Source organism: Schistocerca gregaria, chromosome 1 (assembly GCF_023897955.1).
Source record: "Schistocerca gregaria isolate iqSchGreg1 chromosome 1, iqSchGreg1.2, whole genome shotgun sequence".
Lineage (NCBI taxonomy): Eukaryota > Metazoa > Arthropoda > Insecta > Orthoptera > Acrididae > Schistocerca > Schistocerca gregaria.
In genome coordinates, this window is record NC_064920.1 from 532,967,233 (window position 1) to 532,988,457 (window position 21,225).

Consider the following 21,225-nt stretch of genomic DNA (forward strand, 5'->3'; position numbering starts at 1 on the left):
ATTATAAAGAAAACACTTGAATGACATCTACAACTGAAATGAGAACAAACTTTGCAGGTGGCATCAATACTATGTCTCACATTGTTCACTAAGGAAATTCTGTCTTGGAAGTAACACTTTTTCTTAGTTTTGATCTGAATCTCTTCTGTCAAGATTTGTACTGGAGCTCTGACTCATTTGGCAACGTGCTGCCATAATCAGCTGAATTCCAGTTTAACATCTGTATGTGAAAGTGTTACGCTGTGAAGTGTTCGTCACTGTGCTGTGTGTGCTAGACAATTAAATTTCCAACAAAACTGATGGCATTTCAGCTCAACCCTCACTGGCACACACAGCAAATAAACCTAATCACAGATCAGATTAATGTAATGTAAATGTAACTCAAAAGCTCATGAAGATCAAGCATTCTTCTGAAATGCATCATGCTAATTAATTATTAACAGAAAGTGCTTCAAGCAGTAGAAATTTTTTCATGAACTAGACCCTTTGGTATTAACTTGTTAATCTGTTTGTACTATCAGTAATGTTACATAGATATTTATTGTCTACCTTAAATGCTATACAAATTATATTTATCAACAACAAAGTTGTAGTTAACCTTCAAAACTATTGTACAGAATATATTCTATGTTATTAGCTTGCTATGTATGTTACATTCCTAAAGCACTGCGGAAGACCATGTTGCGAGCTCATAGACAGGCATGGGCTTGGCAGGATGAATGGCACGGCCTGACAATGGATGACATTCGGCAAATAGAGCGACAGACTCAGGAAGCCCTCAAGAGGAAAATGGGTGCAGCAGAAAATGAATCTCAAGACTCGGGGGATGAAGGTGATGGACAGTATGCAAATTCGAATGGTGGTGGAAGTGGTGTGTCTACGCCTCAGGATTCGTCTGTCGCTAAGACAATCCAAGCAACACTAGGAAGCATCGAAAAACCTGAGCAAGATATGCCTAGCCCTCCAGTTGTCAAGAAATCTGAAGCAATGCCATCCCTGAGTTCCAAAGGTTCAGATGGGGAACCAAGCTCTGACAGTTCACCCACTGACTTAAATTTAAGGTATGTACATTTATTCTTCCCTTCTTCAGTTATTTTGAGAGAAAACTGAGGGACATGTGTGCAAAGGACATGATATGGCTTCTGGTTTATCTTTTTATACTTCTTAAGATTGTTGGAGGAAATTTGCAGCAGCTGGTGTCTAAATTTGATTATCAGCTATTGGTCTGCTGCTGCTTCCCCCCCCCCCCCCCCCAATACACACACTTTTTAATTTGTGATATTAGTCACAAGGAGAGGGTAAAAATGTTGTCCAGACAAAAGATTAAGAACCAAATTTCCTGCTTTTTGTGAGCAGTCATTTTAACTATTAGCCTATCTGAGCACATTTCCACTCCTGACTCCAAATTTCATTTATGTTGGTTTTACAGTGAATGTGAAAGTTTGACCTGAGTGTGGAGGTGTGCTTAAGATGACTGCTCATTAAAATAAGGTGGTGTTGGGTTCAAATCCCAGTCTGGGTCAAATTTTCTTTAGTCATGGTATGCTAATGCCATACTGTCTTCATTGATTTCATGCCCATTTACTCCACTTGCTTTACATCAGTGAAGTAAATAAAATTGAATTGTAAATGTATTATATTATTATGATGCTGTGTGAAAAAATGCATAATAATTCTTTACAATCTTTGATTAGCAGATAATGTAAAAAAATAATAATAAAGCATAAATAAGGTTTACATACAGAATTTCCTTAAGAAATGCAGCTTATAGGTAAGCTGTTCTAAAAATATAATGCAAATGGATAGATAAAAATCTCAACACATGCAAAAGTTAAGGAACCGCACAAGCTTTCAGAGCCAGTGGCACTTCTGGTAGTAAAACTGAAGGGGAAGGAAGAACTGTGAGTCCATATGGCAAAGATGTCATCAATGTATTTAAAACAAACCAGGGGATGAAGGCTTATGGCTCCCAAGAAAAACCCGTCCAAGCAACCCATGACAAAGTAGGCATAGAAGAAGATATTCTGGTTCTCATGGCCATTGCAGTCCTACAGCCTCGTTATTACAGGAAAATTTATTCATTCAGAATCAGTCACTACAGCAATACAGCACCATTTTCACCTCAGCCTTCTCTGGATGTAGTTACTCCACCAGTGTAGTTCAAAAGATTTGCAACTAGAACATAACTTCATAGGCTTTGCCAGAATAATGATTAAATAAAATTTTCTGTTACCATTTAGAGGTATGGTGGGATTGTTGAACCTTAAGAATGTCATTACTCAAGCCAGCAATACCAAGCAATGAAGATATAACTCTCAAATGCGTAGTGTACTAAATCTCTTTCAGCTTGCAAACTTGGCCTCTGTAGCTTTCACACACTCACAGCAATAAGTTTAAAAGATTTAGAAAACTAAGGTTACTACTCTCTTTTTATGTGATTATTCTTAGTTATCGGCATCTCTGATGAGTATTAAAAGTTTAAAATTATAAATATATCTGTCATATTTTTATAGTCTTTATAATAAATTTTAGGTGTATCTCTCTTAGTATGACAAACCAAAAAACATTAGCACATGTGATCAGTGGTGTTACAGGCAAAGGTCGAGACCAATAAAATTTAATTACCAGCAGTCAACATTTTGTAACACTCTTTCATGCAGAGAGGACTGGCTTACATTGAGATATCAAATCTGAGAAACATTTCAGGTGTCTCTGATGTATTATCTGCCACGCTTTGGTTACAGTCCACATTGTCTTCGCCAGGGAGGAAAGAGGGGTGGTTGAGGAAAGGGTAGTAACGAGGAGCATGTCACTCAGAATGCAAAGTGAAAGGTATCCACCTTCTGAAAGAAGCTAACTGTTCCAAAATCTAGTTACAGTTTTATCTAGTTTCAAATGTGCATTCAGCGGTACTTGGAGTTTCATCACCATGTTCCAGAGATTATTTGAATGATCCTTTTATCTAAATGGTTTGGAGTGACCCGTTTTACAGAATATGTTCAGTGAAACCTCTATGTAACATTTTTCAAGGGACCACAAATTCTGAACACTGTATAGAGGAAAACACTATAAAGAGGAAGGCTTCGAAATTATAATTAAAAGGCATTATTGAAGATCGGGATACCACTAATCAGCTTCGAGAAATGGTGCCATAGATGACATTTAAAATTTTCACAACACTGTAATATGATATTCATTGCAAATGATCAATGTATCAAATGATTAGTTTATTGTAATTAAAACATGGGGCCTGGTGGGTGGATGGGTGAAAGTAAATGGCGCCAAAAAGATCGCAAGCAGAATGTGCGGCACATGTCATGTGACCAGGTCCTGCCGCTGATATATGAAACATGCTGAGTGCGGGCTTTCCAAGCCAGTGCAAACTGTGAATCCACAGAACGGAAAATGATGTGCCTACATCCAGTCACTTAAACTTTATAAAAAGGTAAATAATTGACCAGGGTTCCAAAAACATGAGTGTTACATGGAGGAAATTGTAATATAGAGGAAATGCAGTAAAGAGCAAAAATTAACATTGTTTATACGGGCTTTTAGTTGGGGCTGAAAAAAACAGATGTAACATAGAGGAAAACATTATATGGAGGAACGTTATAAAGAGGTTTCACTGTATATGTGATTAGTCTTAACATCGATTAATTTATTATTTTTTAGTTATATTCATGCAATTACACTTACAAACCAGGTATTTTTTCTTCTCTCTCTCTCTCTCTCTCTCTCTCTCTCTCTCTCTCTCTCTCTCTCTCTCTATGCTACCAGTTTTCAAATAACAATTCTTCCACAGCATGGGAATAGTTGTCCAGGAGAAATGATTTTATGTTAGATTTAAAAATTTGCTTTGCTGCATCTCAGGCAATTATATGTTTCTGGCCAAATGATCTAAAATTTTTGTTGCTGCATATAGAACTTCTTTCCAAGCCACTGACAGTTTCAATAATAGGTGATAAAGGTAATTTTTTCCTCTAGTATTATAGTATTGTGACAGATTATTTATGGCAAATTTCATTAGTAAATATATATTTTGTGATGGTGCAGTTAAAATGAACTCCTTGGAGAGGAATCTACATGACAACCACGGTGAATACCACATTATTCTTACTGCTCGCTTTTGTCCAGTGAATACATCCTCCTATGTGATGAGTTACCCCAGAAAATTATTCCACAATGTATTATTGATTGTAAATACGCAAAATATGCCAGGAGTTGATTTATTTGTTTCCAAGACTAGCGATTATATGAAGAGCAAAAGCAGCTGAACATAATTGTTCCAGCAGCTCTGTTATATTCTTCTTCCAGTTTAAGTTTTCATCAGAGTATATGTACAAAAAATGTTTAATATTCTATCTAGTTTACTAATGCCTGTTCATGTTCTACATAAATACTTTTCATAGAACCATTTAATGTTCTTTGAAAAACTCATTAACAATCTCTTCTATTGCTTTTCTTCTAATGAGATTTTTTATAATACTTGTATTGTCAGTGAAAAATACCAATCCTCCTCAATGAATGTTTAGTGGAAGATCATTCACGTACACTGACCACCAACCTACTATTGATATAAACCCATCCAGCTGATAGCGTCACCTGACGAGGAATGACTTCACAAACCCCATACGAGTGTGTGTTGTTGCTGTTGGTACTATACTCTTAGCTTTGGAATGAAAATCAGCATTGGCTGTATTTTGCTGACAATAAAACAACAAAATACGGCCAATGCTGATTTTCCTTCGAATTCTATCCACTATTTGGTCGTTGGTGCACACAACATGCCATGGAGTCACCAATCAATACTCTAAGCTGTTAGCCAGGATGTTTCCTGTTCCTCCTCCTATAAGTACGTGATTTGCATCAAAATCTTTGCACGAAGCCCCATATTCTCTGTCACCTGGCTAATCTTGGCACTCAGTTTCATGATGCTTGTAATGTGTTATTCTACACCTAACTTTCCACGTAGTATTTATCATACACCTCTTCTGTGAGTGCTACCTAGCAGAAAGATTCTTTTCTTTGTACTTGACTTTTCTACTAGCTTAGCCTTAAAATTGTTCCTGTGGGTGTGCTGCACTCTACTTTTCTCTAAAACAGGTTGAGTCTCATCCCCTGTTTCAGGTAACGAGTCAAACTGATTGCTAACTGGTATTCTAAATGTGATTCTGAGGTTTTCTCTTTTTGTGTATTTCTTGTTACATTCTTGCTATTCCCATTGTTTCTTTCCCCTTTCAACCTATTTAATTCAAAATGCATCATTTCTGATTTTGCTTGAAGGGCACAAATCTATCTTCTCGGTTCTATGATTCTCTTGGCTTGATTGCATAATCTATGTCTGCATGGGAGAGCCTCATCTGATACATGACTGACCTCCCCACTACAACGACCCCATTGATTGAAACACCATTCCATGATCCTGGCATGTTACTCCCATATAACACCATGGCAACATTCAACTTTGACACACAAGACACTGCTTTTTTACAGTAAACTAAAAAACACAATCTTAAACTGCAATAAAGTAAAAAGGAACTGTGAGAACCACACTGAACACATTTTTTAGATTGCAGAAGACACTAAACAAATAAAATAGTAAAACATTTTTAACAACAATAGTAAACAGATTGGAAATAATGAAAAGTGTTCTCCTATATTTTGAAATAACATGTAGTGTTTCACTCTCCTGGTGCTGAGGCCAAAGCATTCAGTGTCTACAACTGACTGCTGAGACTGAAAACTTCATGGTTTTTCTCAAATGAGTTTTCCTTTTGAAATGACATGTAATGAATATCTTTGGAACTCAGAGCTGCTCTTTAGGCTAACTGCATATAACAGTGACACGCTTCCAGTTGTTATTCTCCCAGTCCTGGATGCCCTCATTGTTACTGAAAATTATTAGCAGTAGCACTACTTAAAAACCAGTTCAGTGAAGAAAGCTGATGTAGACCCACATTATCCAGCCAGGTTGAAGGTGTCCAGCCTTTTTTATGACATGTAGATGCTGTACAAATATCTTTGCTGATGTGTAGGAGTGTAGAGTGTAAGATATTACAACTCTTGTCATATTGCTGCTATCTTCTTTCCAACTTTTTATATGGTTGCCTTATAGATTAGATCCCACATCTTCTCATCACTCCTACACAATTTGGGGTTTCTATCATGTACTTAGTGTTAATGATTGGAATGACTGCAAGGGACTCTTGTATTGTTTGATGGTTTCCATTAATGAAGTAGGTTTTTAAAGAAATGTTCACATTTATCTCAGGTGGGATGCACAAGATAACTAATTTCCCAAAGGTTGTGTGCATGCCAATGCTTCAATCTTTGGGTAGGAAATGTAGAAGCTAAGATCACCCTCAAGTTAAAATGAAGCTCCTAGGGTGTGATAGTGGTGGCGGATGGTGTCCATTCAGATAAATTGCAGAGTAAACTCATAAGTCCCTGACTCATATGTAGTTTGGTGTTGGAAGGAGCCTGAGACCTGTATCGTGTTTTTACACATAGACAATAGCTTTTAGATCAGATGTCCATGCATTGCCAGGTGATTGGTTGCTAAAATGATGGGGAGCAACAGGACTGACAATGAAACTCGTTTCTGACATTGCAGCTAGCATTACTGTTTACTCAGTAGACTCTGACTGCTGTCTAGCTCCACCAGCAGAATTTTTGTAAAATTTGTGAACAAGTGGAGAAAATTGAAAAAAAAAAACATCAAATTTTGGGAATATAGTTTTCTGTCTAGTGATACTTGTGACAGCTAGGAACAAGGTGTGATATAAAAGTAATGTGAATTTTTGTTTTTCCTAAAGTATCTTTACTTATCTATCAACATCAACTTTGTCCCCCTTCAAAGAAATCCTGCTCAGTTATAATACACTTGTGCCAGTGCTTCCTCCAATCTTGAAAGCACTACTCACACTCCCTTTTTGTTGTGGGATTCAGCTCCTTCAGTGACTCTTTCTATCTCAAGTGTGAATAATGTCAGTGACTCTTTCTATCTCAAGTGTGAATAATGGCTTTCTTCAGCCTCGGGAATAGAAAGAAGTTGCAGGGGGGGGGGGGGGTGGCATTTCCGGCAAATACAGATGCTGGGGAAACATAATGGTTTTATTTTGTCAAAATCATGAACAAGCATTGAGATGTGAGTGGTAAAATTATTGTGATCCAATTTCCATGAGTGACTTTGCCACAATTCTGTTAGTTTCCTCTGGACAGCTTCAAGCAAACAGTGTATAACTTCCAGGTAGTATTATTTATTGACCATACAACCATAAGGCGGGAACTCATGATGCACTATGCCATTGTAATTGAAGAAAACAGTGAGAACAACATTCACATGTGACCAAACTTGGGTTTTTTTTTTCCCCCAGGCTGTTTCCATTGGGATAATTTGGTCTTTGGTTTGGTGTCATAGCTGTATACCCATGATCTGTCACCTGTTATAACCTTCTTTAAAATTTCTGGATCATAGTTGAGTTTGTTCAACAATTCATGAGCTATGTCTACGTGACATTGTTTGTGGTTGTAATTCAATAATTTAGGGACAAACTATGCTGCCACACGTTTAATGACCAAAAAATCCCAACAAAATTGCTTGGCATGAGTTATAAGATATACCAACTTCACCAGCAACCTCTCTGATAATTATTCGGTGATTTTTCGAAACCATATTCCTTACTTCTTACACATTGTAATTGATGCGCTAAGGCATCCAGGGTGGTCTTCACCTTAAACATCTTCTCAACCCTCTTTGGACCATTTATACCACTTATAAACTCATCCTATAAAAATTTGTGAATTTTAGAATTACCCTAACTACGTGTTAGTATAAGGAGCAGTCAAATAAAAACTGAACAGCCAACATAATACACAGTCTGCAAGACAGGTGGCACCACTGTTGTTACATTTCAATACTGTCACCTTTGTGATAGGGAAAAGGCATAGTGCCACATCACAGGTTAATGCATGTGGGTTGTTTGCAGACCCATTTAGTGTGCTTATCCAGCTGTTCACAAGGAGGCAAGCAAAGGAGAGGTTTGATTTTTTTTCTGTTGACTTAGGGTGCTGGAGTACAGGAAATACATTGCTGCATGTCTGCTGTGTATGGTGAACATTGAATGTCCCTGCTGTGTGTCCTAGTGGCAGAGATGATTTGGGGAAAGGCACACATCACTGCAAGACGATCCACACCCAGGATAAACCCATCGCGCTGTTATCCGTGATGTGGTTGGGTGGACTGATGGTCTTATCTGGGGAGGCTGATGAATCACGGAGGATGAAATTCATGTTCAGGTTGGCATTATCCATGGCTCCATTGAAGCCATCATCAAAGACCACTTGCATTACTACAAAATTTGTGTGAAGTGATTGCCACATCACCTGACAAAAGATGGACAGAATGATGTCAAGTCTGAGTCATTTGCTTCTGTACCTTGAGGAAGATCATGTGTTTCTGTCCATATCACCACAAGATACAAAACATGGCGCCACCAGTTTGAGCGTGTGGGCTTGACAACCTTAAGAGAGACATGCATGGACATTGATTTCAGATAGACGAGGAAGTGCAAAGTGGGTGTGATTGTGGATCCATCAGTGACCAATCGCATCCCATGAAACAGGAACTGATCATCTCATCTCCCAGTGGGATAAATGTCTTAACATGTACGTTGATTACTTCTGAATGAACCATTCCATGGTCCCATTGTGGCAGGTGTTCAGTTTTCATTTGATACCCCTCATACGTATGATGTCTAGGTATTGCGAATAGTGCAAACACAGTCAATAATTTGAAGACCGTATCAATGCAGAAGTGAAATTATTTTTCCAATACATTACTAGCACAAAATTTAATAGATTATCCCAACCACAAGATCGCCAGAACACCAATTTCTTTATAGAATATGACGACACATCTTCCGAAAACTCCCCATGTGCCATTTATATCATCGACTGCAAATGTGTGGATTAAGCCCAATGATAAATGAAATGCACTTGAGTCAGAGCATGCTGGCAGGTAGTTACATACAAATTTGTACTGTGTTGGTCTGATGTGAGCCTTGTTCACTTATCAGTCCTAGTTGTGTAACATTACTGTTAAAACTTGAACAACATTTTTTTTACATGTTATTGTGTATGTAGAAGTAGGTATTAGCTATATATATAATACTGGTGTATTGGTTTTCTTTTGTGTATTCTTATTTTTGCCTCCCAACATTTTTGAGCCTACATAAGTGCATTTCAGTTGACATATAAAAGAAAGTGAATTCAAATGTGCGTTAGGACAGCTGTGTGAGAAGCAAAAGCAAGATCTTACATGCTGATTTCTCAAATATCGTAAAAAGGTTTGGTGCTATATAAAAGCAGTTATTGAAACAAAATCATTTGTCCAAATGTTCTTCAGCCTTGGTGGTACCAAAGTGGAAGACGGAGAAAAATCAAGACCAAAATACAAAAGTCTACCTTTTGAAACTGTTTCACCAGAAGTAAGTGAATACAAAACCGGAAAAACAAGCTGAAATTGTTTGATAGAAGAATGTTGATAGGACCTGATGGTGTGACCATGAGATTATGTTTGGAGTATGCTGACCAATTTTCTAGCATGTTTAACATAGCTCCCTGCCAAGTGACTAGAAAAATGTACAGGTCATTATCTACAAAAAGAATACTTAAAAAAGACGCACACAAAACTGTACTGCATACCACAGACATTGATTTCTTATGGAATTATGTAATATATTGTGCTCGCATAAGATAACTTTTCTGTAGACTGAGCCAGTTGTTTGAAACTCAGCTTGATCTGACATTCATGAGATACTGAGGACAGTAGATAGCAGAGCTCATGTTGATGCTGCGTGTCTTGATTTCTAGAAAGCCTTTGATACAGTTCCACATTGTCACCTTGTAAGGAAAACATATGGATGCAGAACTTATATGAGCAGATATTAATTTGAATTGAAGACTTCCTAGCAGACACGTTAATCTTAATGGAGAAGTATCACAAGATGTCTGGTGTACCTTAAGGTACTAGGATAGGAACACTACTGTTGACATTACATAAAAGGTGTCTCACAATTCATGTTACACACTTCTAGAGATTGTGGAGGGGACGTAATAAATTAAGTTTTACATAGGAACCCATGTCTGTAAATCCAGTGATGCAACAGAGTGCCAAAGAAACAGGTCTGGCACCTGTACATGTATGTATATACAGAGTGATTCTGTTATGATGTTACAGACTTTGTAGGATGCTGGAGAAGGTTAGGGTCCCTGTACTGAAAAGGAATGAGTCAGTACTGGAAATGGAGTCGGAAGTTATAAGCAAATACCATTCTGATACTTCTGACAATGGACTGAAAGTTGCCTATCCTACAAACTTAGCAACAACAGTACCAGTATATGTACGGTTTATAGCTTCTGACTTGTTTGTTTCTGGTATGGAAAGCCTTACCTCAAACTGATACATTTAGCCTTCGCCATCATCCTAGAAAGTCTGTAACATCATCATGGAATTGCCCTTTATATACGTACGTTTACAGGTGCCGACACCTCTATAGTGTCATTGGGTGATGTTTCTGGACATAGGTTCCTGTGTAAAACTTGATGTGTTAGGTCCCTCTATAGCTTCTAGGAGTGTGTAATGTGAATTGTGAAACGGTGACCTATCTTATAACATCTGTAACCATATGATGCTGTTCACAGACGATGCAGTTGTCAACAGAGAGGTGACATTGTCAGAACTTGTTATGAAATGCAGAGAGACTTGGAGATGATCAGTGCCTTGTCGAAAGATTGGTAACTGACTATAAATGTAAATAAATTTAATGTAATACATGTAAATAAATAAGATGATCTTATACTGTTTGACTATGCGATTGACAGTCAGTCATTTGAATCAGTTACAGTGGCCAAGTATCTAGAATCTTCTGTCTGAAATGATTTAAGACAGAAGGGAGCACAAAACTTTATCTGTGGAGAATGCAGATGCCACACTCAGATTTGCTGGAAGATTTCTGAGGAAGTGTAGTGCACATGGAAACTTGTTAACTTGCAAAACTCTTGTTCTACTAGTTCTTGAGTACTGTTGATTAGCCTGGGACCCTTTCCAGGTTTGATTGATGAAAGAGATAGTAAAGATTCAAAGTATAGAGGTGCGATTCAGCACAGACTTGTTTAGCTGGTAAAAGGTTTCAGATATATGTTCATAAAAATGCTCTGGTAAATGTTGCAAGTGAGGCAGTGTACATATCAGAGAGCCATTTTCATAAAATTCTGGGAGCCCACATTCCAAACTGCATCAAAAAACATACTACATCTTACATCATACATCTCACTTAATGACCACAACACTAAAAAGAAACCTGGAATATGAAAAGAAAAGAGGGGGAGGGGGAGGGGGGGTGTGAGACTTGCATAGTACACTACACACTGTATGATGATTTGTATTGCTACATGTACTAGTGGAAAGTGAAAGGTTCATAAACTGACAGTGAAAGACAGCTGAAAAATGTGCTTATCTTGCAACTTAGACCTGTTTTAAGTAATTGCATATTGTCTAACATTTTTCCAAGTAATTGTTTCTACTAGTGAAGTGTGATAATGAGAAGTATGCCGATATACTGATCTATGACTGTCATGACCTCTTTACTGGGCTCAAATGCAATAAAATGTTCTAATGTGCCAAATCAACTTCATAAGGAAAACACTCCAATATTTTATGCTTTGTATACATGTTACCCATAGTCTGATCACATTTTGTAGATATGATGAAAACTGATTTGCCCCCTTTTTCTATGTAGGCTTCTTCTCAATGCTTTTTTTTTAATCCAATTTGTCTAAAAGACTTCTGAAGTATTTTCTGTTATTGCTATGCTCTGCATGTGAATCAGTGAGAAGAAATCCTTTTTCACCCAGTAAACTATGGCCATAATATTTCTGGTATATGAAATAAACTACGCCTTTTTTTTATGCGGGACAGCTAGCTCACAACCACAACTGTATTTATGGTTTTATTTCTGGCATGAAGAGATATGCCTACACAATGTGCACATTAAGAAATTGGCTCATAGATTCAGTTGCATAGTTTGGTGGTCCTAACATCATTAAAAACATTATTTTCTCTTCGACTTTTTGACAGCACTGCACAAATGTGACAACAATTTTGAAGAAAGCTTTACAATAGATTGTTGTTCACGCAAAATGTGCCATACTGTTTCTTTTGATACGCCCTGGGTGTTATTGGTTTCAAGTGCCTCATAATAGGAATAAAATGTAGTTCATATTGACACCACATGTAGGCCAAGCAAAGAAATTCCCACCAAGCTGTGATTCAGCTTTGTGGAAGGATTATTTCACTAGACTTCGTAGTACTGCTATATTACTGCCTTGTCTTCAGAAACTGTGTTGCAGCTCAGTTTCATTCCATAGTTTTGAGAAAATTCTGCTCCCTTTTTCTGACCAGCTCACAGTCCCTTTGCAGGACAAGGTTGGTTTATACAGTAGTTACCAGTCATACATTCAAGAAAATGTTGATTTGTGTCCATAGGACATAGCCAAAAATCAAATTTCCTGTAAAGTACTTCCCTGAGCATGAAAATGGTAACTGAGTCTAGAAAGCACAAGGCAGTAATTTAGTTAGATAACTTCATAAGTTAGGTCATATAAGAAGATATTTTTCTTGTTAATAAAAAAGATTTTAGATAGCTGACATACTCATAATTAAACATTGTTTACCAAGAGAAATGTTGTTTATGTTAAAACTTCATGCTGCTCATCTATTCTTTACAGTTTCTAATTTCTTCCTATCCCCATATTTAAAAGCAAATTTTTAGTGACAAAATATTATCCATTCTGATGGAAAATAGTGTGGTAGCTCAGAGCACTTTCAAATTAAAGAATTTTTTGAACAGTTGAATGTTGTGTAAAGTGTTAACTGCAGGAGGGAAATACATCAAATCATGGAACTGTGAGAAGTATTTGGTTTCTGACAGATTTTAGGATCTTTGTAACTCACAAACGTAATTAGTCTCTGTTCCATAACAAGCTTGGACGTCTGATCATGAGGTTAGTTATTAGTTCCATGAAGAACTTAATTGGCTGCTTTAAATACAAAAATCATAGTGTCTGTGACGCTGTAGAAGACACCTCAATTGAGTGTAAACGACTTGTCTTTTAAAAGTGATTTTGATGTTGTAGGATTGAAGATTCTTCACCAAGGGATGCTGAGGGAAGACATACACTCTGGTCTCGTAGCAACTCAAAAGCTGCGTTGCACTCTCCAGGTTCTGCCTCCAGCAAAAGCTTCAACTTGCAGGTGGCTAATTGGCGTATGGAGAGCATTGTCCGGGACTCTGACTCTGGCAGTGAGGAGGAATTTTTTGACTGCCAAGGTATGTATTTCACTGCTTAAACGTTGTTGTGGATGTGCCAGTCTTGTGAGGCTTTTATTTATTTGTATTTTAATGACATTGACTGAGCTCATGCAATGTATGTTTTGACTGATGTGCTTTTTGTAGGTAACAGTTAGATCTGCATTTTTCTACACACAGAAGAAATTGTTAGAAAGTGTGTGTGTGTGTGTGTGTGTGTGTGTGTGTGTGTGTGTGTGTTTTGATAATATGTCAGTACTCATTCAACTCCAAAAATCATAATGTGGCTGTACAGTGTCTGCTGTGGGATTGGCATTAAGAAGTTCCTTATTCTGTAAAGGGAAATAAAAAGGAAAAGAAAGAAATCAAGTGCATTGTTTGGAAAAGTAAAACAATGGTTCTTACAGTAATAGAGCTGTCAAAGTTTGTATGCTACACAGTTTCCTGGTCCTACAGCACCAAGTCTCTCTATACATTTTTTTCTTTTCCTCTATAAAAATTCTTATTAACTGTCATATTTTACCACAAACATGGGCCATATTGTGATTTCTGGAGGGCATACTGTTACTTGGAAGCTTTGATGTTCAGTTTGTTATTTATTTCAGATTTATGTTACTTTTTTTTAACTGTGTGTCAATGAGTGTAGCTTTGTGAAACCTGATGATGTTTAGTCCATTGTGAAGTTCAGTTGTCTGCAAGAGAGAAAGCATTTGTCAATTCTTTTATGTAGTCAGTTTCCATTATGCATTTTGTTTTGCATATGATCTTTAGGTGTGTTGTATATTATTTTCCTGTTTGTGTGAAGATTACACTATTTATTTAATCTTGACCATCTTATTTGTTGCTACATGACATTATCTCCTAACAGCTTTGCATAAGGATCCACAAGCCATAATGTAACATTATAGTAATTGGTTATTTGTAGTACAAGTTAACATGCAGTAAAATTAATCTATTTTAAGAATTGATTCTCCTAATCTGTAGGCATGGAATGTATTTTACATTTGGCAAGTAGGTAGAGTGTTCACATGTGGTCCCATTCAGTACTCCACATAAAACTGTCTCGGAAACAATAGCTTCTCCGTATCTATTGATCCCTACACATGGAATTTACAAAGCCTTTAATGGTGCTTCATTCTGGGCTTCATAAATTTTCTTCTTTTTTCACTGTGTGTGCCCTTCTGCCTTGTCCAAACATCCTCATTAATTTATCACTAAATTGTGTAACAGACTTCTGTAAAATTTCTCTCCATTTCCATTGCTTCCAAACTTAATATTTATGCTAATGTGAATTTCAGAAACTCTTGGCAATAATTACAAGTTAATATTTGATTTTTGCTGGGTTTTTGCTCCCAGTAACAAGTAACATATGCCACACCATCACTGGTGCTCTGCACTAATGAGATCAGCCTCTGTATTTGTGAGATCAGTTACTAGACCATACAGTGTTCGGTACTGGACAGAGGGCATACTCTCATAACTGTGCTGGATAAAATCTTTCCGTTGTGCCGAATGGATATGGAAATCTGTTATTCCATAAAGTGCACCATTATTCTGGTGATAATGTTATTTCCATTTGCTTAAAATTTTGGGTTAATGTAAAATTTTTACACTGCCTTACTGGATGCAGTAACTTCACATTACAGCCTCTGTTAAATGCATGTGTACATTCCTGAAATGGATACTTGTTTGCATTTTGTCTGAAGGCCATTCTCCTGTAGCCATGTTAACAGCATTGTCAACAATAGTTTCCTAAAAATGGTTCTTTTAAAATAGGTGCTATGTTTGCATGCAGATAAACCAAGTAATGGGAAAGAAAGTACTGCCTCTTTACTACCATTGGGTTTTGGTACCAGGAATAATTGAGCCACTGAGCATGCTGTAATACTCTATAACGTCATTTGGCAAAATATTATTATGCAGTTATTTATTGGAGTAGTGAACTGTGTAGCCTTAAAACATCTCCCTGACTCTACTGAATAAAAGTGGTATTGGTGACTGGTCTAATGCACATTATGGTAGCCACAAGGAAGACGACACCAAACTATGAAAACTTTGGCATGCATGAATTATTGATTTATGAACATGTGTCCTGTTATTCTCAGTCACTTTGAATGAATCAGAGGCAAATGAAATCAAATTTTAAAATATTTTGTGGACAATATATGAATCATAAATGGCATCAGTAAATCTCACTCTAAAGTTCTAATAGTGATAAGAGGTCTGGTCTGTTGTCATACTTAAAAAGAAATCAGTTCTAAACTTTCTTGAAATTTTCAACAATTTAAGACTGTTAGAAGTGATGCAGGGGAATCCATAATTGCTCCTAGAAATTATTTGGTCACTGGTAGAGCCCCAGCAGGATTCGGTGGTCAATGCACAGTGACCAGTTTTCATCCAGGATGCTGGATTTGTCCAGAAGGGGAGGGTAACAGTGGTTGCCATCTTTTGGCTGGTTGACGATAATGGAATCGAGGAACATGACCTGCAATCTTTCTCAAATGATTATACAGAAACTATTAAATAAAAAAATATTTCTGCTTTACTTATAGCTTTATACATCAGGTTGATGACACTGTGCCCTTCATTTCATTAATGGTCACAGTTATTGTGATATTTACATGGAAGTAAGACACTGTGCAAAATTCAAAAAAGTTTGTGATGAAAAGTAGTGGTCTCTCTGATTTTGCATTTGGTGCATATTACTTAATATTTTGCTATGTGTGAAATTTAGCAAACACACTGAATTTTTATTAGGCTTGGGTGGAGATCTCTGTCTGTCACCAATCTTGACAAAATTGATCTGACATAACATACTCACTTGGGATGGCACTGAGCCGGATTGGAATATCCACAGCATTCCTCATATGTCATAAATGGTTTGATATATCAAAATGAGATTTTGGCAGATGACAGCATGCAAAGGGGAGAGGATTTTTCCATATCCTTATTATACAAAACTTCATTATCTGTCGTATTATTCTGCTAACTACACACACTTTTTCGATGAATTGGAACAACATAAGTGAAGACATTACACATTTATTTTGTACTGAGGATGTAATTTTTCATAAGCTCCTGACCTTATTTTTCCTCAGTTTCTCACTTAATAAACCATTGTTTCAGAATCCTCTTGCAATTGCGTCTGCACAACGTGTTAGTGAGGTGAGACTGTGTAAATGCTGCTGTATTTTGGCAAAAGGAGCAAATTGTAACATGGCAACCAGAGAAATGTGTAGGTTTTACTCAAAATTCGCCACTCATGATGCTTCTCTGAAAGTTATGAGTTGTTAACAAACCAGATGAAAATAAATCTCTGCATTTGTGGTTACTAACCAAAGCAGAGGTGACAGTAGATCTTTTTGAGTGGCTACCATGCAAGTGTGGGCATGGAAGGGCCTCACTTAATATCTTCAAAAAATGTGAGCATAGGCTTCAGTTTTAGAATGACACTTCCCCTCCAGCGCTTGGTATTTACAGTACGGCACCTGCCTGTAGCCATCACCACTATTGCTCTCCGCAGGCATGCCGTGCCATGCCATCTGCACATTCACTGGCCACAGTATTCTGCACGGATTCCAGCCATAGAGTAGAAACTTGTGTGTTTATAAAGCAGTTTCTTTTAAATTGACATACTCCATTAATCCTATTCCTGTTATTGCTTCATTGAAACTGCCGTCTGCTCTTCACTGAGTACATTATCCCATTTGATATACTCTTTTCTTTTTATCTTCATTTTACCTGCAATATAGTGTAGGTATATACATATGTATATACATATTAGAAAAAGAAATGGAATTTTTCAGACAATGTTTAATATTAAAATTTAAAAGGAGTAAAATGATTGCTTATCAAAATTTCACTAGAAACAATTGTAGAGCCACAGAAGTTTTCCATCTGCTTAAAATCAATGGTAGAAAGCATATTGCCTTGTTAGCATTGTGTTAGGAATGCACGAGTGTGCAGCATACAGCATATAATTATCAGATTAATTACATTTTCTTTGTTAATTTGAAAGCTTTCAATATACATTTGTAGGTGAGGATGTATTGCGCAATTTATAGTTTTCATATTGGGCCATATGAAACAAGATTTTCTCCCCATGTGTCGAATGTTCCAACAACGTATGGAAATGCAACTGGGTGATATTTTCATCAACTGCAGATATTTCAACAGGTGAACACAGTCATTTTCATGGCATCACCTGGCTGCATTCATGTGGTGTTAGTGTGGGACTCTTGGCTCTTTTCGGCATGAATAGAATGTTTACTGACCTATTTATTCTATTTGTTATATTAATTAACACATCCATTCACATGACAGCCTAAAGTCGCTGTCACGTGGAGCAAGCTTTGTCATAAGTTTGCATAGTGACATGCATGGCTGCTGGCCAGTAGGTACTGGAGACATCTAGTCCACGCGGACAAAAACAGTTTAGCAGCGAGTTGGTAGCAAAATGTTTCAAGTACAGATATTTGTTGTAATAACTAGGGATTTTCTTAGACTATATGCATAAGTCTTCCTATATGCAAAAATTAAAGTGATAATATTTTCTTTTGATCCCCTATGGAGCCACTTGTCGTATTTAAAAGACACTATAGTTCCAGGTGAGTGTCTTTCTGTCATAGCCATGCATGTAGATTGTGATGCCCTGTGCTGATAAGGTTCTTGATTATCCAGTGCAGATAGGAAATTATAAGGAAAATAGTGCAAGAACTATCATCTGAATACATGTGAAACACTCTACCAACAAGCAGTCTAGCAGTGTGTGCTGACAACTTGGAAACTGCTGTATGAACTGTCAAGTAAACTTACAGCAAATCTTACTGTGTGTGGGACGGGCTTGATAATACGTCTAACTTGTACCCTCATGACTATGAGGTTCCCTACAGCTGGTCAACACTTGAACTTTCTCAGAGCTTCCCACATGCTTCAGATAGTGTGTTAGTGTGTTGATGAGCTTCATGCTTCCTCATAATGACCTTACACCTTAGCAGTGGATATGTCAGCATATTCTTGCAATGTAATACACTCTATTTTGAGTGATTTTTTGGTGTTATAAAACAGCTGCATGATTATGGTGTCCAGTTTGGCCTGTTGGGTGTCCGCATTGGAAGGTTTCTATCAGGGACTGCTCTGTATGCCTGATGAACACAGATAGGAAAGGCACCTAAGATAGGTCATTATCGGCTTCCCATTGAGCACTGTAACTGAGGAAAGGAGAGTAAAATTAGAGGTTAGTAGCAGAGAATGGCATTAAAGCAGTACTTAAATTGCTCATACATTTGTTCTGCATCTACAGAACTGAAGTGAGAATAATAAAACTTGATGGTCAGAGAAGAAACTTTCATGCTAAGAAATGTGTAACACTAGTGTTCAACTTGCATGTCAAGAAAGTAATAAAGTAAGTGAAAGAAAATTTCAGCACAGAAATAAAAGTTCAAATAGGAAGAATACTGTGGTCATGGTTTGCAGATGCACAGCACTTCTGACCAGATGTAATGGAGACTTAAGACTCCTCAAAAGAAATCAGCAGCATGCCTAGTATGAAAGAAGAAAAATGAAGTTGATAAAGAGAAGTAAAAAGATGAATAGTGATTTGCTTAATATAAAAGCTGAAAACACAGTCGTGGAAGAAGGTGTGTGTCTGGGGCACAGTACTGTGTGAAAGTGGAATGTAGACCAACAAGATCACAGAGAAGAAACTTTAAACAGTTGAAATGTGGGGAACTATTAAAGAATATTAAAAATTAATCATAAAGTACAAAATGAAAATGGACTAAAAGAAGCAGGTGAAGAAAGAAGCTTCTGGAAGACCCTTACCAGAATAACTTTTCTTTTATAATCTTGTTACTATGTTTGACTTAATGTGGAAGATTTTAAAAGGTCCCCTCGTATTACTTAAGTGTAATGAAAAATTTAAGATTTGCATTTGCAGTTGATGAAAAATAAAAATCTTTCAACTGTATCCCATAAAATGAAATTTCATTGACAGTTCAATGAAAACATATCAGGTGTAGATATTTTCTGGCATAAAATGAGAATTTCTGTGGCCATCACCGAATTAATATTTGTATAGCAGGCAATCAAAATGTTTCTGTTCAGAGGGCATTACAGTTCAGAATCAGGGAAAACCACTGTAAGCATTGAGACAATTGTCCTACTGACACACCAGTTTGAAGAAACCCATTTAGTAAAACAATGTGCCCTGTCATGTGAGAAGATCATAATGGCCTGGTGCACGTCCTCTTTCAACAGAAATCATTGACCCTTCAAGAGCCTCAACTGCCTTTTTAAGTGACCAAAGGGGTGAAAATTGAAGGGTGAGAGATCAGGACTATAGGGTGGGTGCTATAGTGTCTCTCACATGAGTTAGCGTAACTTCTGCACTGCTGCATTTACAATATAGGGACATGCGTTATCAAGAAGCAGCAGCACCCCAGTAATGGTTTTTGACAGGCATGTTACCCCACACACATTCTTTATTCTTCAATGGATGTCTATCTGTGTTTGTCCTTAAGCAGCCAAGAAAAGAAAAACAGCACATTGGTGCTTTATGAACACATTTTGTAATGAGGTCACCATAGTTCATGTTTCCACATTTGCTACACACATGTTGGAAAGAGACAAATGCCTCACTAATCCCTTACCTAAGTGTCTATGTCTATATACCTACATGAGAGTTGTAATATGTTGCATATATTCTGCAGCAGTGCCCTCAAACAGAAACTTTCTGATTGTCCCTTACAGTTGTTGTCAAAGGTGTGCCCTAATGTTTCACCTAGATTTACAGGAGCATCACGTGATGACTTTTTTTACAGAAATAAATATATTTATACTAGTACAAATCTAAGTAAGTGGAGTGTAAAAAGGAATCTTTGATTCACCCAGGTATCAATCAGTGACTCCAGAGAACAATTATAATTAAATGCTAAAGTAAATAACAGTAACTGCTAATAGACTTCTTTTCCTTCATAAGTTATATTGTTAATGTTTTCTGTTACTTTCTAGTGTTTGATGGTAATTATCTTCTGTATCATGGAAATGAAATATTAACTGATTCTGGGGATGTTATCCCTCCCACTTTCTTCAGTTAACTTCGCATCCATCCTTGCACTTTCTCTCCACCTCTCCCTCTCTACTATGTGTTGTGCATGAAATGAAGATATATACACACTATTCCTTGTTTTTATCACCCAAACGTTTGATGAAAAGACAACCTTCGCTGTTGGTTGGTAAGCTTAAAATAATATGTATTTTCCTTTGTATTAGTTGTAAATGTAGATCAGACATTTGAAGAAAATACTCATTTCTCATTTTACGAATAGTGTTATGAAATGTATTATGTGATGGTATGTCTTTGTTTCATATAAGTAGAGAATGTAAATTTTATTTTGCTCTGGATCTAGATTTAAATCTCTGTTGAGAGTGGAAGTTTTGTCTCAGTCTGTGTAGAAGTGTGATATGATCCAAATTATTAAAAAAAATGTAAGAAACATTTACTTGATGATTGTGTCAACACTGTCAGTGGTTGAAGATGCTAGTGATGCTATCTGGAAAACAAAGGTAGAGATGTGATAGAATTATACTTATGACTTAATAGTGAATTATTTCATATTGAAGGATCTGTTCTAATAGTTCATTGGATGGATATAAAAAGTGAACAAATATCAGAACAAAATAATTTGTGTATTATCGAAATTTTAGGTGAATTATAGGTTTTGTTTCCATTTTGTCAGAGATAAAATTCTTGAAGATTATTTCAGAGGAATTTCAATTTTATATTTTTTGTGATTCTTTGCCATAAATTCGTAGCACCTGTGAAAAACCAATAAGATCGGTGCTAAAAATTCCC

At 36.8% G+C, this 21,225-nt stretch overlaps 1 protein-coding gene across 8 annotated transcripts in view; it reads left to right on the forward strand.

The window, feature by feature from the left end:
- LOC126355190 (protein retinal degeneration B) overlaps window positions 1-21,225 on the forward strand; it is a 533,358-nt gene that overhangs the window by 349,312 nt on the left and 162,821 nt on the right. For all 8 annotated transcript variants that reach the window (XR_007565476.1, XR_007565478.1, XM_050005465.1 and 5 more), the window contains 2 exons: window positions 665-1,061; window positions 13,198-13,391. Coding sequence is in view for 6 of the 8 variants with exons in the window: in XM_050005465.1 (XP_049861422.1) it covers window positions 665-1,061; window positions 13,198-13,391 (591 nt within the window). In the remaining 2 variants the exon portion in view is untranslated. The remainder of the gene's footprint in view (window positions 1-664; window positions 1,062-13,197; window positions 13,392-21,225) is intronic.